Below are 19,098 nucleotides of genomic sequence, written 5' to 3' on the forward strand. Positions count from 1 at the left end.
ACCTGACATTTGTGCTGTGCTTTCTACTAGGAACAGAGAAAAGATGCTGACTGTCATATGCTTAATATTTTTTTTTATTAAAAAAATCACTCTTTGCTCTGGAAGAAAATGAAGATATATGACACCAATGAAATCCAACATTTAAAATAATAAAGAAAGCAAATGTATCCCCTTTACTGACAGATACTAGGTGATGGATGCCCCTCATAAGCAGCTAAGCAGCAGCTGAACGTGAACCTGGTGGCTCTGCCGGGTGACAAAAGTATGACACGTTTGGCTGTATTCGCACAGCTGGGCAAGAACTATTCCTGATGTTGAGCCACAGGGTGAGGAGCAATGACAGCTTGAGGTTTAGGAAACCACCTGTCCTCACTGTCATCTCTTCCCTGGATGGCGGCAATAGCCTCACAACTGCTCTCTCTGCTTCCACCCCTGTCCCCCTGTGTTCTATTCCCAATGAAGCAGCCATGTGCCCCTTTACAATCTTCAGTCAGAGGATGTCAGTTCTCTGCTCAAAACCCTCCCGTCATTCTTTTGTCGCTCACAATAAAACCCATAGCCCTTATCATGGCCCATATGGCCACATGCAATTGCTGCCCACTACCCTCTCGGCCCCGCCGGCCCTCACACTGTCCTCTGCTCTACCGCCCTGCCCACTCCCCATTCCACTCCTTGGGCACTGCTGGCCCACCCCCCCAGGGCCAGGACTCAACTCCGGAATACTCTTCTCCCAGATCTGCCTGGGGCTCACTACCGCATCTCTTCAAGTCTCACACAAATGGGCCTACCCCGACCCCCACTATTTAAAATCGCAGTGTACCCTATGCCCCATAACCCTACCCTGATCTGTTTCCTCACTGGACTTATCTTCTTACCACCTTCTTACAAGTTACTCATTTATAGTTTTATTTCTTTTTTTTAATATATTTTTTATTGTTGGGGATTCATTGAGGGTATAAGAAACCAGGTTACATTGATTGCATTTGTTAGGTAAAGTCTCTCTTATAATTGTGTCCTGCCCCCAAAAGTTGCATAATTGAGACCCCCATCCCCCTCCCTCTCTTTGCTTGCTCTTCTCTTCTCCCACCCCTTCTTCCTTCCCTCTCTCTGCTCTCCCCTTCCCCCACCCCCCACTGTGTACTGCCTTCCTACAAGAGAAGAGTATGGGAGAGTCGATGGTTTTTTTGGCCCACTGCTATCTAAGTGCCTAGAATAGGGCCTGGCACAAAGCAGGCACTGGACAAATAAGTGGACTGTTATGAGCAGCACCAGGATGAGCATTAAACAATGTCACCAGACCAACCTGAGCTTGAGGACTAGGCCCTTACCTTTTACACAGCTCACCTTGCTAAGATCCTGCCTAATGAAAGGTGTCCAATAGATGAACAGTTTGACCCCAGAGAAAGAAAGTGAGGCCAGCAGGAAACCCAAAAAGCTAACAAGGCATTCAGACCTTCTCTCTGCTCTCGTCTGAGCTGCCCCTTGAATGTAAGCACTTGGGAGTACCTGTGGGCCCTGTGGTTTGTGTAGCTCCCTCGTCCCCTAACCCCAGGCTCCTGCAGCTCACCTGCTTTGTCTATCCAGGCACGGTAGCCATTCAGCTCACGCTCAATCTGCTGCTGGCGCCGCAGCTTCATGAAAGCTCTTCGGTTCTCCACTCTCTCCCTCTCTTTGGCGAATTCCCTGTGGACAAGATGGATAAGAGTCACCAGGTTTGTATAGTGCCATATCTAAGGGACAGGATGAAGCAGGTGTCTTTCTGCATCCTGGGAGACTGGCACCTCTCCGTCCCCTTGCAAGGTTATACAGAAACACACCTCACTCGGCCTCACTCGGGTGAGGTGCATTCCAATTAGGACTGCTTTCTCTCTCTCTTTTTTTTTTTTTTTGTATAAACAGAGTCTCACTGTACCATCCTCAGGCAGAGTGCCATGACGTCACACGGCTCACAGCAACCTCCAGCTCTTGGGCTTACGTGATTCTCTTGCCTCAGCCTCCCAAGCAGCTGGGACTACAGGTGCCCGCCACAACGCCCGGCTATTTTTTTGTTGCAGTTTGGCCGGGGGTGAGTTTAAACCCGCCACCCTCAGCATATGGGGCCGGCGCCCTGCTCACTGAGCCACAGGCACCACCCTGCTTTCTCTCTTTTGAGGAGTACTTTTGTAGCCATGGGACAAACTAGGTTTCAAAATGCCAAGCCCCTCCCCTGGCTCCTGCCTTCTGGTCTCCATTCTCTCTCTCTCTCCAGAGTTCACCCTTATAATCAGACATTTATTGTGGTCAGCTACAACAGAGACCCTCAGCCTCTGAAGGGCACCACTACCCTTTCTGCCTTTGATAACAACAGTGATTAATGTCTCCAGAACATTTACTATGTGCCAGCTCTGTATGAAGTTTTTCATACTCATTGACTCATTTAATCCTCCCAACTATCCATGAAATATTATTAAAATTCCTACATAACAGATGGGGAAACCAAGGCTTTGAGAGGTGACATGACCTGGTGGGATGTGAACTCTAACTGTAAGGCTGTGCTGTCCCTGGGGTCCTGTATCCTGTGGTGCTCAGTAAAGGCTGCTACTGAAAGCCAATGATACTGATGACTTGAAGGGCTGAAATGCTGTTGGAAGAGGCTGGCATCAGTTAAGTAAGAACTGGAGGGGTGTGGGAAGGGCACCTGGCTCTAGTGGAAGAACAGTGGGAGGTAAGGTGGGGCATGGAGGGGCCGAGGAAGATCACCAGACAAGGAAAAGCCCAGGTGAGGGCAGGGAAGAAGGCAGAGTCCATGGCTGGCACAGGTAACCAAAGCCACTCTGTGATCGACAGAGTGAAAACACCAAAGCTCTACCTGGCAGAGCCCTGCCCACATAAAGCTAAAGAAAAACAAATTAAAAAAAAAAAAAAAGAAGAAAAGAGGAGAGCAGCAGACTGAAAATTCCCTAGGAGAGAGGAAGAGGATCGAATTCAATGGGTGAGCAAATGGGGATAAAGAAATAGTTGTTTGCTGACAGCTCTTCCAGAAGCCACCCCTACCAATGCCTTTCTTATCACCAGACACCATTATTCTAGTGCAGGGCCCCCCATCCATGGCTCAGATGTTCTCCCACTGCTCCAGAAGCTGTTCTACATATGTGAGATGATCCCCATAAATAAAGAGCTGCAACCTGAGGATGAGGGAACCCAGAACCCACTGCGGGTCCCGCCAGCCCTGCCCCCTCTTGTCTGAGGGCTGAGTGATGTGTCCCAGCCACAGGGAAGGGGATAGAGAGGTGCCAGTCTACCAGGATGCAGAAAGACACCTGCATGTGCTCACCTGAACTTCCTGTCAATACAGAGCTGGCTTGCTTGGGGCACAACTGCCTGCTTATAATAATCACCCTCAGACTGAGGATGTGGGGACGAGATGCATTGGAAGGAGACATTCTCCTCTGCCTGATTCAGTGGGTTTTACTAAAGGAGCTATAGGGGAATGGAAGGAGAGCATCAAAATGAAGAGTGACCAACGCCAGTGAGGGTAAGAGAATTCAACCCATGGGTTCCTCTCTTTCCTCACCTTCCCTTCCAGATTTTAGAAATTTGGAAGTAACAGGAGGCTGGCAATGTTCACAGCATCACCATCCACCAACATTCTTCCTTTTGGCTCTTTGCGCCTTCCTATCCCTCCTGTTCAATTAGTTCCCTTGTTCTGTTGGTTCTACTTTCAAATAGCACTGAATCCACCCTTCCTGTCCATCCTCATAATGTTGGTCCAAGACCTTATCCTCCTGTCTGGACTATCTCAGTAGCAGCTAGTGGGTCTCTCAACCATCTCTCTCTCTCCCTTCATTTCAGCCATCTCTCAGCCATTGATATTATCTCTCTAAAACACTCCTGGGTCTTCCCCCAGTAATAACATTCCTTGAGCACTTTTAAATTTACGAAGCACCGCCATACATTTTGCTCATTGAAGCTTCACAACCATTCTGAGAATAAGGTAGAACAGATAACTTCATCCTCAATCCAAAAGTTAAGCAACTTGAACAAGTTTAAGTAAGAAACAGAGCCAGGACTGGAACTCAGGCCTGTTGGTCTAAGAGCTTGAGTTCATCAGGCCCTATAGAGTTGCTGAGACCTGTGGCACTTTTTTATGCTAGTTTCTTTACCTTTCATACATATGTGTCTTGATTTTTCAATTAAGCTCTGGAGGAATCCAGAGAGGGTTAACAAGAAGGTAATAATTTCAGCAAGACCTTGAAAAGGGAACAGCATTTAAGCAGGCTCTGGGCAGAGGAACATGATCACCCTTGAGCATCTTGGGGAAGCGTTATCCCTAACATGGCCATTTTCCAGCCCAGAAAACTGAATCTGAAGAGAGCTAAGTAGCTTTTGCAGAGGGGTGCATGTCCAAGGACACAAAGCCACTAACAGGAGCCATGAGTTCAGAGCTTCTAAACTCCACCTTCTTTTTACTCTGTCAGCACCTCCTTTGCCCTCTGCTGAAAGAAGTACAGGGAACATGGCCTTCAAAGCCTTTCACAGTCTGAGCCCAGACCTTATTGTCCAACATCCCTTCTCACCTGGTGTCTGCCTGCAGGCCACCACGGCCATACTTCAACCACAGCAAATTTCCCATTATTCCTACAAATGCAGGGTGGGCTTTCGAGGCTGGTTTATGCTACTTTGCTGCCTCAAATCCCCTTTTCTTATCTTCCTGAGTGTCAAACTTCTTCTTTAAGGCCAGGTTGAAATATCACCTCTTCTGTTTGGCTTTCCCCTCCTTCCAAGCCTCTCCCCTGGCTCCTGTCTTCTGGTCTCCATTCTCTCTCTCCAGAGTTCACCTTATAATCAGACATTTATTGTGGTCAGCTCTATGTTTGTTTGACTATTTCTTCCTTTATGTCAGCTTCTTTAGAAAACATTCTTACTTCAACATTTTATCTTCCTGTACTAGAGCACTCCTGGTACTTACTATATGTTCAATGGATTATTTTCTTTTTAAAAAAATATCCAGGCTGACTAAGTGAGCATACTGATAGCTCTGTTCGGCTCCCAGAGGCTTAAATAAATGAGCACTTAACTGACGCAAAGGGAGCCAAGTGAACTAATGGTAACTCCCGGACACTGCCACAGTTTCCTTTGTTTAACTCCATTAAAATCATCAGAGATTTAGTCTATGAAGCATGTGATGTGTCACCTCTGACCCCCAGAATAGCAGTTTAGCTTGAATTCTAGTGGGATAGGCCAGCAAACCCCAAGCTAAATGGCTGGTGTATTTGGAAGTTTTGTGGCTCTGGGTATTGCTGGCTGGGTTCCCTGCTCTTCTTTGCCTGACCCCCAACCCCCACCCCCCAGCATCCTAGCTGGGATTCGCAGGCCCAGAGCCCAACAAATCTGGTCAAGTCTCTTGGCTAAAATAAAACAAACAATATGCTCCACTGGGGCTACTTCCTCCAGCATTTTAGCTAAGGAGAAAGGCTCTATGTGGGAGACCTTATTCACTACATTTACTAAGAAGCCTTTTCTTAGTTTTTTTGTTCTTTCAGTGAGAGGCTGGGTAGAAAGTCTGGCACCTGTATCGTTCATGGGACTTCTCACCCCTCCCTTGCTGTGGTAATTTTTTGTGCCAATGGCCTATCTCCAGAGCTAATCTTCAGATTCCATGCCACCAAGCAGAGCCTATAGAGCAGTATGTTTCAACCCTTTTTTTTTTTTTTTACTCACACTTGAACCTATAGTTAAAACTTCCACGGCACACTTAAATTATGTTGATCAAAAAAAAACAAAAAAGAATTTACAAGAAGAATATATTTACTGTGCTTTGAACTTCTTTTGAAGTTCATAATTTAATTTATGATCCATAATTTAATTACGGATCTTTAAAAATCTTTGTGGCACATCTAAGATCCTCTGCTATAGAGTATCACATTTCATCAAGGACCTATGATGTTTAACCCAATCCCTGATATTATAGATTCCAGAGATTATAAAAATAAAACATTCAGAACAGCTAATGTTCATATAACGCACTTAAAGTCATTTTCATGCAAATTAATTTATTTATATTTTCAAAAACCTGGGAGAGTCAAAAAGGTTACTTGCCCAAGATAACCCAATTAGCAAGAGGCAGAAACAGAATTCAAACTAATGTCTTCCGATTCTAGGTTAAGTTCTGTTTCCACAATGCTTCCACTATCTTCCCTGATAGCTACAAGTCAAAATTTAAAATCTCCAAAAGGGATTTTATGTTAGTCCCAAGTCAAGGAAAATAAGGATATTCAAAACAAAGATTTTGTTTTTTTCTAAAGGGATTGCCTTTTTCATTGAGACCATGGCATAAAAATCCATTGCTCTATGCTGGGTTAATAAAGACCTAGAATATGATAACAGTCATAGCTTTCGCAGAGCTAGTGATATGCTTCCTGATTTGCTGTTCATTTAGTCATACACACATTACATTCTGGGGAGGACAGGAGCAAACAATATTCAGCTCTATCACCAAAGATTACTAAATGTTCTAACCTCAGATTTAAACAGGCCGACCAGGCTCACGAGTATACCAGTGGCCAGACCTAAGAAAAGGAAGCATTCTCATTTCACTGGTCCCTCTCTTGCTGAGCATCGGAATACTGTCTCCTCTTTACAGAGGACCTTGGGGTTATTTAGGTGGTGATGCTTTTGCAAAGATAAAGCATATGACCTTTTCTTAGCCAAATAAATGACCACTGCCAAATTCCATATTGAAAAGCAGCTCAGAGAGTAGACTCTGGATTATCTCAATTTGTCCAGTTCCCTCGGATTAAGCCATAGAAAGTTTGAAAAGGGAACTCTGGTTTATAGTAGAATAGTGCTCGTGACTCCTGAGGCCCTCTGGCATTGGCCCGTGGCTTAAGTAAGACGATGGGGAACCAGTTTTTTTTTTTCCTTTGCTGCATCCATTTTCTACACCCAACGATGTAACAGAACTGTAGATTGGTTACAGCTAGACATCAGAATTCCAAACCAGAAGAACAAGGATAAATGCCCACTGAACACTACCCCCAGGTAGCAGAAATACTACCTGGTCTATTTTGAGATTGAGGCATCCAGCTATCCTCTGATGCTAATAAGCTCGGCTATAACCTCTCTATCTCGGTTCCCTCATCAGGGATGACATTGGGGCACATAAAAACCCTCTGCTCATAATCTGGTTTACTCTATGCGTCCTCAACGGATTCCCAAAAGGGACGGTATAATGATAAAAATCCAAATTGTTTTTCCTTGCAGATACTTCCTTCACTCAACTCTGTTATCCACAGCTTTAGGCTGCTTCCTCCAGCCGCAGCCCCCACTGCCAGGTGAGGGTAACCTGCAGTTCCCTCACAACACAGCACTCACATACATGAAAGAAGGGGAGCTGAGGGTGAGCGCGGATGAGCCTCTATCTCGACTGCCACATACGCATGCCAGTTTCTAAGTTTCAGGTAAGGAAACTCAGGAGAACACTTGCACTGCAGGGTCAAGTACAGTTTTCTTCATTCATCCTAGCTACTGAATTTGCATTTGTGACCGCCTTTGTTTTCCAGCAGTTTACTTGAGAAGCATAAGTTGTAAAATTCAACTATTCATACATAGCCAATTTTATAGTATTCACAGAAAGATGAAATAGAAGAATTACATAGATAATCTCAGACAAGCCAGAATGCCTAAAACATTTATCACGTGTGCCTGGGTGGAGGAGCATAGGGGAGGGAAAGCAGAGGCCTCTTTGAAACCATGTTTATGTTAACTTTAAAATTGATTAATATTTTATGAATTCACATACATAAAGGAGCCATTGCCACAGGTAGTTCGCAAAGTGGCTCATCTGTATCTTAATAAATAAAAAGGGATTGTTTTTAGCCCATAGGGTCTTGATTGGAGAGGCTTTGGTCTTCCACGTCCTGGAATTCATCATAATGTTACTAACTCTTGGGGATAAGAAGTAGGTTCACCAAAGCCTTGCTCCAGCTGAAATCCCTGCCCATGTACATCACCCTAAAGTCACAGGGTATCTAAACAGGTCTCTCTATACTTGTCTAGTGAGAAAGATATTCTGACAGGCCCACTGTGGCAAGGAAGCCTCTGTTGGAGGACTGTTTGGCTCACGTTTTAGCCTCTGGTTCCAGACCTCCCCTCCCAACTCAGTACACACAGGGAGCTTTGTTTACTGATGTGAAGCCCTCACTGCTGTCATGGCAACCAAAAGGAAGACAAAGCCCGCCAGGATGGGCCAGCCTGTGTGACTCAAAGATCTGTTTACCCACACTCCTGTACACACTTGCATGCTTCATCACACACACATTGGCACGAGTGCACACATGCTCACGCTGACACAGGAAGCATATGTAGACAGACTCTGCCAAGCACACAAATAGTCACATGGTCACACTCCTATTAACCTTCACAGCCTGTCTTTCAGAGGGCTTTGCTACCCACAAAGAAACAGTGCCGCTGTTCCTGTAAGATCTGTGCTTCAGGAAGGAGGAATTTGAGCTGGAAATCAAGAAAAACCTCTTCAATCCTGAAAGTTCCAAAATTAACAGAGAAATTGGGGGAGTTGGATTGACACCTATGTGGTGGCAGTAGTTTAATTTCATTTCCACTTGGAAATGCGCTGAGGAAGGGGGAGCGGTGAGATTTTTCAATGTTCTTATGTTCGTAGTGTTCAGTGCTCTTACGACCCTGGGGAATCTTTTCATTTTTCAGAGGAGCAAACACAGCCCCAGAGAAGATAAATACCTTTCTTAAGGTCACACGGTTTGGCAATATTATCATTATTTATGCCTTATCCCATGACTTGTTCCAAAAAGGATTTAAAAGGAGACTTAGGCTGTCAATAAATAAAAGCCAAAACACAAGCTAGCCCTCTAAATCCTATCCACTGTTGACTCTAATAAGCAGGACGGGTGTCCAGATGGGTGAGGATGCAAATACTCAGGCACTATATCATACTGCATTACCCTGTCTTAGAATCAAGGGCTTTGGGAAGGCTCCTCCTAGGAGCAGAAATCCTTGCCTAAAGTGGTTAAGGCAAATAAATGGCATCACCCAAAACACTGTACCCCTCCCTTAGCCCTCTACCTTATATCCATGGCAGAAGAAAGGCCCTGAGTTTCCCAGACTAGGATAGATAGACCTGGCAGATCACCTGTCCAAGCCCAGCCATTTACAAGGAAACTAATCAGCAGTCCCCATCCTTTTTGACACCAAAGACTGGTTTCATGGAAGACAATTTTTCCATGAACCAGGGTAGAGGAGATTAGATTCTCATAAGGAGTGTGCAACCTAGATCCCTCACATACACGGTTTACAGTAGGGTTCCTGCTCCTGTGAGAGCGTAGGAGATGGGGCCTATGTGGGCCACTGATGATGTAGGGACAGGAAGTGAAGCTCAGGTGTTGATCTGAGCAACAGGGAGCAGCTGTAAATATAGGATGGAGCTTCACTGGCTCACCTCCTACTCTGTAGCCTGGTTCATAACAGGCCAGGGCTAGTGGGAATCCATGGCCCAGGGGTTGGGAACTGCAGAACTAAAGGACAGGGGGAGGTCAGACACCTGCTGGTCCACAACCTGGTACATCTCTTAGATCTCCATGTTCAAAGTCATTACTATTTCATAGCTTCAAGACATTTCAGATTCCCTTAGGATCTCAGGGAATGACTTTTCTCTCTCTTCTTGACACTGAGAACTCATGTACTTATTTGTTTGAGTAAGTACAGTAAAAAAAGGCCTGGCAATGAATGTAAAGGGGATAATGAAGAAACTAGACTATGTTTCTTGTTTTAGTTTTTAACCTTAAAGTTGGTATAATCCAGACTGTTAAAACACAATCACACATATCTCCGAAGTTATACAGACCTGAGTGTGAATCCTAGCTCCATCCTGGTGGGATCTGAGGCATGTTCCTAACTTGAGTCTCAGTTTCTTCGTTTGTAAAATAAGAATAAATATCCTAACTATCTCAAAAGGTTGATTGTGAGGATTAAACAGATAGAAAGTAAAAAGGGTAGTGTGTAGGACAGATTAGAGCCACTTGGAGCACCTGGTTAATGTTACTGACATTGCTGAGAATGTGTCATAATACAGATAACCTGTTATCAAGGCCTTCATATGTATATATTCATTCTGCCTCCAAAACACCATTTATTGAGTGTCTACTACATGGTAGGTATTGTTTTAGAATATGGTAATACAGCATCAAGTATCAAAGCAAAATCCTTGTCCCCACAGAGTTTACAGCATACTGCAGGAGAAAAATTGTAAACAAGATAAGCACAATACATAGTATGCTATATATTGGCAAGTCCTCAGGGAAAAAATAGTAGAGAAGTACAGTTAGTATTGGTGGGGTGGGGGCTGGAATTGTGGATCGGGTGGCTGAGGAATGCCATGAAGTATGCGAAGGGGAGCCACGCAGATACCCCAGTGGGGGTTGTACCTCCAGGAAAGGTGGCAGCAAGGGCAAATCTGAGGAGTTTCTGAAGAACAGAAAGGCACTGATATGGCTGGACTGGATTGAATAAATGCTTAAGGGATGAGGGGAGGTCAGAGAGGATGATAGGCCGGGTGGAGGTGGAGGGCTGGATCACACAGGGCCTATGGAGATCTGGCTTTCACTAGGGGTCACTGGGAAGGCACTTGGTGGGATCCAGCAGTGGACTTAAATGACATGAGCTAAGTTTTCAGAAAATGCCTCTGGTTGAGAACATGCTGAAAAGGACTGAAGGTAGAAGCTGGTAACCTTCTGGTTATGTCCAGATGATGGCAGCCTTGGCCAGAGTGGCAGGAGTGGGGCTTCTAGGAAATAGTGGGGTTCTGATTCTATGGTGAAGATCAAGCTAGGAGGACATGCTGACCATTGAATGAGAAGTCTAATAGAGATATGAGCCCAAGATGACCCCCAGGCATCTGGCTATAGTAACTAGATGTTTGGAGTTAAATGATCTGAAGTAGAAAAGATACCAGGGTTGGGGGTGGGGGACAGATTTGTGGGGGTGGAATCAAGAGTTCTGCTATGTATATAACTCAACTAGATATTTTAACACATTTCCAGTAAAGATCTTTAGGCTTAAAATTACCGATTCTCTGTCATCTATACAATACATGCCAACTGCTTCAAGAGTTATCAATGGTGAAGGAAACAGCACCCCAGACTCTCTGACCACCACCTTCCTTCTCCCCCACTCACATTGGCTAGAAAGATGTCAACAGGTCACTTAGCAAAACCATCAAGAAACTGTTGTTGGTATTGCTACAAGCAAAATTCGAAACACAACAAAAAAACCCCATGAATCTTCTTGAAGGCTGCACTCTGTCATACCCTGTGCTACGCTGACCCCTCCCATCACCAGATAGACAAGGAGGAGTGTGTCCCATGACCACTGCACAGTCACGAGCTCTCACGTGGTGGTCCTGAAAACCGGAGGAAATGAGGCCAGGTACCACACTTCTGCCCCTATTCCACAGATTAGATAAGTAGAGGCTTAAAGAGCTTTGAACCCCGTGAGAGTTACACAGCAGCACTCAGATCTCTCTGCTCTGTTTAATTCTCCACCGGTCTGTGTCACCTCACTGTGACACACAGAGACTATCAAGACACAAACTCAGAGGCACACATGCTGCTTTCTCTCTCGCTCCATGTATATAATCGTGTGTGTTTCAGTGATAATATTTCCGTGGGTTCAAAGCCCTGTGGCACAGGAAGAATGGGCCCCAGGAAGCAAGTGCATTCCACATTCTTCTGTCTCCTCCCCTCACGTCCCCCACCCGCACTCTAATTACAGCATAAAAAAGGCATCTTGACAGAGAACAAATGGCTGTGTTCTTTTAAGAGACACATTTTGCACTCCTCTGGGAAGCCACAACCATTGGCCGCCTCCCGAAAGGCTTTGGAGGTGACTGAGGAGCCGTGCGGCTATGTTCAAGGGGGTGACTGAGAGTCTATTACCAGGTCGAGCCTCTGTACACTGTGTCACTGTGTGGACATTTTTCCCTTTTGTCAAAGGGCTTTGAGTTTCCCAGAATCCTTTCTTCATCCTCCTCAGATAATTTAAACATTAAAGATTCCTCTTAGGAAGATAAAATGTCATGGGTCATCATCAAAAGATTCTTCCCTGTTAAAACAAGCCCTTTCATATGCTTTGGGATGGACAAGTCGGAGAAGGCCCAGCGCTGACTGAAGGGGAATGGTGGAAGCAGAGGACAGGAGCTGGAATCTGAAGGGAAAATGGGCCAGAGGGAACCAAGGGGCGAGACTGGAAGGAGCGGAAGGAAGGTGAGACCCGGCGCAGGCTGATGAATGCAAACTCACTACTGAAAGGTTAACCCGGCCTTTCCACTCTCTACCCTTTCAGAGGCTGGGATTAAAATGGGTGGGAGACATGGGAGTTTTCATTCATACATCCATTCATTCGTGTTTTCAGGGTATATCAGAAAAACTCCCAAATTCAGTCCCATTTTTCAGACAGACAAACAAAAACCAGGCTTAGAACAACTACTAGCATTGCCCAAATCATAGTCTGCATGTAGTAGAAGCAGCTGCACCTCTCCATTTCCGCTCCTTGGCATTGTCTGAGTACTCACGGGTGATCCCGCGTGCTATACGATCTGTCAGGACAGAAGCTCTGGGGACTGTTAGTACTCACAGTTACATCCCCAGCTCCAGCATGGGCTAGCCCTCAGCATTGTCTGTCACCACATGCTAAGCAGCCAGCAGAGGAGAAGCAGAACAAGACGGGAGAGCGGGTTCATGGAGGAGGACACACCCCCCGGGCCTAGGTCTCCTAAAGCTCCCGCGGCTAGCCCCTCCCAGGGCAGAGCTGCAGCTGTGTTTGTCCGGGGTGTGCAGAGGCGATCCAGCAGGGAACACAGTGGGCCACTGGACTCCAGCTTACCCTCCTGCGACACCCACCCTCTGGTATGCTTCTTCCCAAACTTCTGTGCTCCTCCAGACAGTGCAGCACCCCAAGGCCCGGGCGTAGGTCCTTTCCTCTAGCACATTCTCCCTCCAGGTGATCTCATATAGGCCCACGGAGATTTCCAACAGCACCTCTGCATTAGAGATGATCAACTTTACATCTCCAGCCCCAATTCTCCACTGAGCTCAAAACCCACTTATGTAACTATCTACTTGCCAGCAGCTATGTGGATGGCACACGGGCATCTCAAATGTGACAAGAATTTTGATTTCTCTCCCAAACTGCTCCTCCTCTAGTCTCTTCCATCTCAGTATGTAATGCCATCCAAGCCAGGAGTCATCTCAGTTCTTCCTTTTTCTTGCCCTAACCATAGGCTACTTCATAAGCAATTCCGGGCAGTCTTACCTCTTCTCTCCCATCTAGTGCTGTCACCCTAGTCCTTGTGACAGCCTGGATGCATCCTGCCTTCAGAAGACGGCAATAACCTCCTGAATGACTCCTTGTTCCCACTTCTGCCCTGATCCCTCTTCTCTCCCAATGGGAAAACAGGGGGCAACTTTTAAATACGAAATAAATCATGTTCTCCTTCTGTTGAAGACTCTCTCTGGGCTCCCCACTGTTAAAATCCAAACTCTTTATTATGGTCTATGAGACCCTCCATGGATTTTTATCTCTCTCTCAAACTACAGGGGGGATCTTTTCTGATAACAATGATAACAAAATTAGAATTAAGAATCTGCCACAACCTGTTTTATTAATATTTGTCACTAAAACATGATCTTCTTCAACTATTTGGTTTTTTGGCCTTTCTTCAAGAATGTGATCTACATGAGGAAAGGGTCCCTTGTGCCACATTCATCATCATATTCTCAGTATTAGAATAGTGCCTGGTGCTTGGAAGGCATTCAGTATTTGATGAATGAATGAATAGAGTAACAGAATGGTCTGGAATTACATAGTTTTCTCTGGAATTACCTCTATGAGTCATGTCCACTAGAGACCCTATCTGCTGGCAATGTGGTCAATCCCTCCACCTTCAAGAATTCTCAACCAAGTCAACCTGACAATGAGTTATACGCTTGCTCTTCTTGCTCTTCATCACTTCGTATGAGCTTTCAAGACCACCCAAAAGCAGCAAAGCTTTCAAGACCACCCGAGAGCACCAAAGCGACACCACAGCAGGACATTCATTACTATGCTTAGCCGAAAGATTCTGTGCTGTAGCTGAGACTATATCCCTCTTTAGTCTTAGTCTCATTTAAGTTGATGGTTATCATCCATTATTGAGATGTCTTTCTTAAATTGAGGATATTTAATAAATCGCCAACTTCTGCCTGTCTTATAGTTAACCTAAGTTCTTCATTAAAATGCAGTTAATTATTACCTCACTGAAAGTGTCACCATCTATTAGAGGTAAGTGCAGGAGATGTACAGCCAAGATGCTCTGCTCCTGAGTGACTGGCAGGCATCAGTGCTCCAGACTATGGTAAGGCTATGCACTTTCCAACAAGGACTTTGTAACAATAAGCATACAACTGGAGTGACAATGTATCACAAAAGAAAATTAAACCTGGGGTACAGTAAAAAAAATTTACTTGAACTCAGTACACTTATCTTTGAATCAGAACACAGGCAAGTTATTTAGTCTCTCTGAAGTCCAATTTCCTAATAAATGGCATTGATAAAAATACCGTTGAGAAGCTCACACGAGCAAAGGCATGGTGCCTTCTACAGATGTGAGCTGAAGCTGAAGCTGGTTCTTGAAGCGCAAAGCACTGTCAGTGGACGGCTCTTGTTACTCTATCACTTTGGGGTATTAACTCCAATCAGACATTTGAGTCAAGGATAACACACAAACCAGCACTGGCTAGGAAGGAGTACCGGTGAGGTTTAGAGAGGGAGAAGGCACATCTTTTGATAAAGTCTACGTTACTGAACACTTGCGGATTGTTGGACTACTTTTCAACTCTAACTTCTTACCTCATAGATTGTATATAACCATCACCTTCATGACAGCTATTTTTATGGAGGACTTTTAGGTGAGGATTTGCTTCAGAACAGACTCTTCAGAGTTTGGAGACATGTAAATGAGGGCATCAGGGAGGGGCTTCCAGCTTGGCCCACAACCTCCACCCCAGCATGGACTTTTAACTGCTGCCAAGGCCCTTATCTTTAACAAAGCCCTCCCTTATGTATTTCTATCCTGCTGCAAACACACTGCTCACACAGCTGTGGTACTCAAAGTGGGGCCACAGACTCGGTGCCCACCTGCAAACTGTTTCCAGTCCATGATGAGATAAATTCAGAAACCGAAAGTGCTCAATAACTTTTACAATATTCTGATAGATATTTTATGTCTATCAAATACAGGGTGGCCACCCTGTATCAGAATAAAAATTGAGAGCTTTATTTCATATCTCTTTATATTTTTCTTTTTTTTTTTTGCAATTTATTTTGCAACAAATGACTTTTACAAAAGTATCAATATCATATGTTAGACCAGAAATTTTAAAAAATGATTGTCCCCCACAGATAGCTTGAACAGCACTATCTGGATTAAAATCATCTCTCCATGGCTAGAAGATGGGTATTGAGATCATCATACTTATTTTGTGTTTATGATATACTAGAAACTCTGCTGGATGTTTTGTAAGTGCTATCTCCTTCAATTTTCATAAAAACACAAAATACATAATATTACCTCACTTTTTAAAAGAGGCCAAAGGGTGTTTAAAAACTCCTTCCAGGTCATATAACTAAGCAGTGACAGCACAAGGTTCTTCTGGCCACAAACAAGTCTACAGAGACAAACAAGAAGAGGCCCACACCACCGAGGTCGTTAGGATTACACTGGTAGCCTGTACCACAGATTTTCCCTGTATTTTTCTGTTCTTTCTTTCTGTGTGTTCTCTCCCCTGTATTTTCTATTCTTCTTTTTCATCTTTTTCTTTTCTGACTTTTCTTCAGTTTCTTGTCCCCAGGGTGTACTTAGCTGAGAAGAAAGAACGTGAGGTCACAAAAGCCCCTGACCTCCACTACAGAATGTCCCTTCCGTATCCAGGTCTCTGGAGTTGAGGAAATGCACATTTTCATGGTGCACAGGAAGTAGGCAATTTACAGGACCCTCATATTATCAAATAGTGGTTTTTAGAAATGGATTCCTATTAAAAGCACTAGATCTCAACAGCATAAACAAAATAACCATATTCTTTTGCAAGTACACACACTCCACTAATAAACACTGATCGTATTTAGGTTTCTCACAGCCAAACATCACAATAAATTCTAAGTTAAAATAGTACTTCATTCTTATCTGAAAATGTATTTTACCTGTAAACATCTCTGCATACATGTGGCTACATCTGCAGTCATGCAGATACACATATGGGAACACACACCAAGTGTGTGAAGAGCCCCTCTTACGGGTTTTAGGCTGACATCTAAAAAGATGCACCACGCCAACATTTTTTCCAGAGGGTTACCTACTCCTTTGTAGTGATGCCTCCTCCCTAGCAAACTAATAAGTACAGACTTTACTTCTCAAGGGGCAACTTTATAGGAAGGATTTGGCTAAATAATTCTGTTTATATGTGAAACAAGATAGTTACTAAGACATGCTCGGAAAACTTAAGTTTTAGAGAAAATCTGAAAAGTCAAAGAACTGACTTCTACTTTTGGCAGAATGATACACTAGTGTTCTGAAACACCTTTAACACAAAATGCCCAGGGGTTGTATAAACTTATGACAAGCTTGATAATTAATGTGTTCCTAAGCTTAGAGGAAAGTGATTGAAATCTCCATGATCAAAAAATCAAGAACATATATATGTTAGGTAACTATTTCTTATCTTGTTTACATACTTTTTTTGATAGTATCTTTGATGAACAAAAATTTTGATTTGACAAAGCCAAACAGATCAGTTGTTTTTACTTTTATATTCTGTTCAAAAAAAAATTTTTCTACTCTGAGTTCTCAGAGATATTCTGAAATTAATTCTTATCTACAGAGAGAGATAAGGGTCTAGATTCCTTTTTCTTCACATGGAATAGCCAGCGGATTTAAAAGAATTTATTAAAAAGACCTTCTTTTCCCCATTGAATTTATTTTATACTTTTGTCAAAAATCAACCACCATATAAATGGGAGGCTCTCTGTTTTGTTCCATTGATCTATTTGACTATCCTGCAGTATTATAGTAAATCTTAAAATCAAGAGGATAATTGGTGGGACCACACCTACGGTGCATCTTACAAGGTACATGTGAAACTTAGTAAATGTAGAATATAAATGTCTTAACACAATAACTAAGAAAATGCTATGAAGGCTATGTTAACCAGTTTGATGAAAATATTTCAAATTGTATATAAAACCAGCACATTGAAAAAAAAAAAAACCCAGCACATTGTACCCTATGACTGCATTAATGTACACAGCTATGATTTAATAAATAATAAAAAAAAATCAAGAATAAAACTTTGTTCTCCTTTTCAAAGCTATTCTGGCTAACTTCTCTAAAGCCTTTGCATTTCCATATGAATTTTTGAATTATCTTCTCTATTTCCTCAAATAGACAATTTTGATAGAGATTATACTCTATATATTGACATAAGCATAATGGATGTCTTAACAATATTAAGTTTTTCAATCCATAAAAATAGTATGTCTGTCAATTTTTTTAAATAAATTCTTTTACTTACTTCAGCAGTGTTCTGTAATTTTCAGTACAGAGGTCTTGACATCTTTTGTCATCAAATTTATTCCTAGTTCCTTGATTACTTAAAATATTTTTAATTCATTTTTAGTTCATTGAAATTAAAATTCTTGATTGTTACAAATATACACAACCCAATTAATTCTTTTGCGTATTGATCTTATATCCTGTGACCTTGCTAAATTCACTTAATTGGTTCTGATAAGTTTCTAGACTCTACTGTTACATTTTCAAAGTATACAATCATGTTCTCCATGAAAAAATTATACTTTGATTTTTTTCTAATTTATGTACCCCTTATTTCTTCTCCTTGCCTTATTCAAATAGCTCAGATTTACACTATAATGTTGAAAAGAAGTGGTGAAAATTGGAAGTCTCTGCCCATTTCCAGATTATAAAGAAAAATAGATTAATATTTCTTTAAGTATCATGCTAGCATTTTTATAAATGCCCATCTTAGGCTATTTTGTGCTACTATGGCAGAATATCTGAAGCTAGGTAATTTACAATGAACAGAAAGTTATTTGTCTCATGGTTCTGAAAACTGAGAAGTCAACGATCAAGGTGCCATGTATTTTGCAAAGGCCTTCCTGCTGGGTCATCCCACAGTGGAAGAAAAAAAGCGTATGTGTGACACAGCAAGAGGAAGGGGCCAAACTCTTCATTTACCAGGAACCCACCCCTGCAATGACTAGCCCACTCCCATGACAATGGCATGAATCCAGTCCAGAGGGCAGAGTCCTCATGATGTAGTCACCTCTTAGAGGTCCCAGCTCTCCACATGTGTATTACACTGGGGATTCATTTCTAACGCATATACTTTGGGGGACACATTCAAACCACTGCAATTTTTTAAAAACCAGATTGAGAAACTTCTTTTATTAACTAACCATGAGTTTTTATTATAAAGGAATGTTCCATTTTGTTATTTTTATGAATGCATTGAGATGTTATATGCCTTTCCTGTTTTATACCACTAATGTGGCATATTACACTGATTGATTTTCAAATGCTAAAGCAACCTTGCATCCATGGATTAATCATCACTCAGTAAAGAGGTAATATCCTTTACATTCTGCCAGTTTTGATAGATAATATTTTGTTAAGTAAGTTTTCATCTATGTTCACAATAAATATTGTTCTTTCCTTGTGGTGTATATGTGAAGGTTGAGTATAATGTTTATGCTGGCCACATCAAATTATTTTTGTAGTATTTCAGCTCTCTCTATATCCTAAAGAATTTTGTGAAGGACAGAAGAATTTTATTTCTTTCTTAATATTTGGTAGAATTGACTGGTAAAACAATATGGAATTGAATTTGCTTTGTAGAAAGAATTTAGATTATGAATTCAATTTCTTTAATAGATATGAATTTATTTAGACTTTTAATTTCTTATGTCAGTTTTGGCAATTTATGTTTTTAAGGAACTTGTCAAATCTGTTGGGTTTACTGGAATAAAATTATTCATAAC

The 19,098-nt window shown here is 42.7% G+C and overlaps 1 protein-coding gene across 1 annotated transcript in view; it reads right to left on the minus strand.

The window, feature by feature from the left end:
* The window catches only part of CACNA1E (calcium voltage-gated channel subunit alpha1 E), a 514,949-nt gene that overhangs the window by 97,069 nt on the left and 398,782 nt on the right, over positions 1 to 19,098 (minus strand). Inside the window, exon 10 of the mRNA XM_053606843.1 lies at positions 1,568 to 1,683. Coding sequence (XP_053462818.1) covers positions 1,568 to 1,683 — 116 coding nt within the window. The remainder of the gene's footprint in view (positions 1 to 1,567; positions 1,684 to 19,098) is intronic.

The sequence above is a fragment of the Nycticebus coucang genome, chromosome 10 (genome assembly GCF_027406575.1).
Source record: "Nycticebus coucang isolate mNycCou1 chromosome 10, mNycCou1.pri, whole genome shotgun sequence".
Classification (NCBI taxonomy): Eukaryota; Metazoa; Chordata; class Mammalia; order Primates; family Lorisidae; genus Nycticebus; species Nycticebus coucang.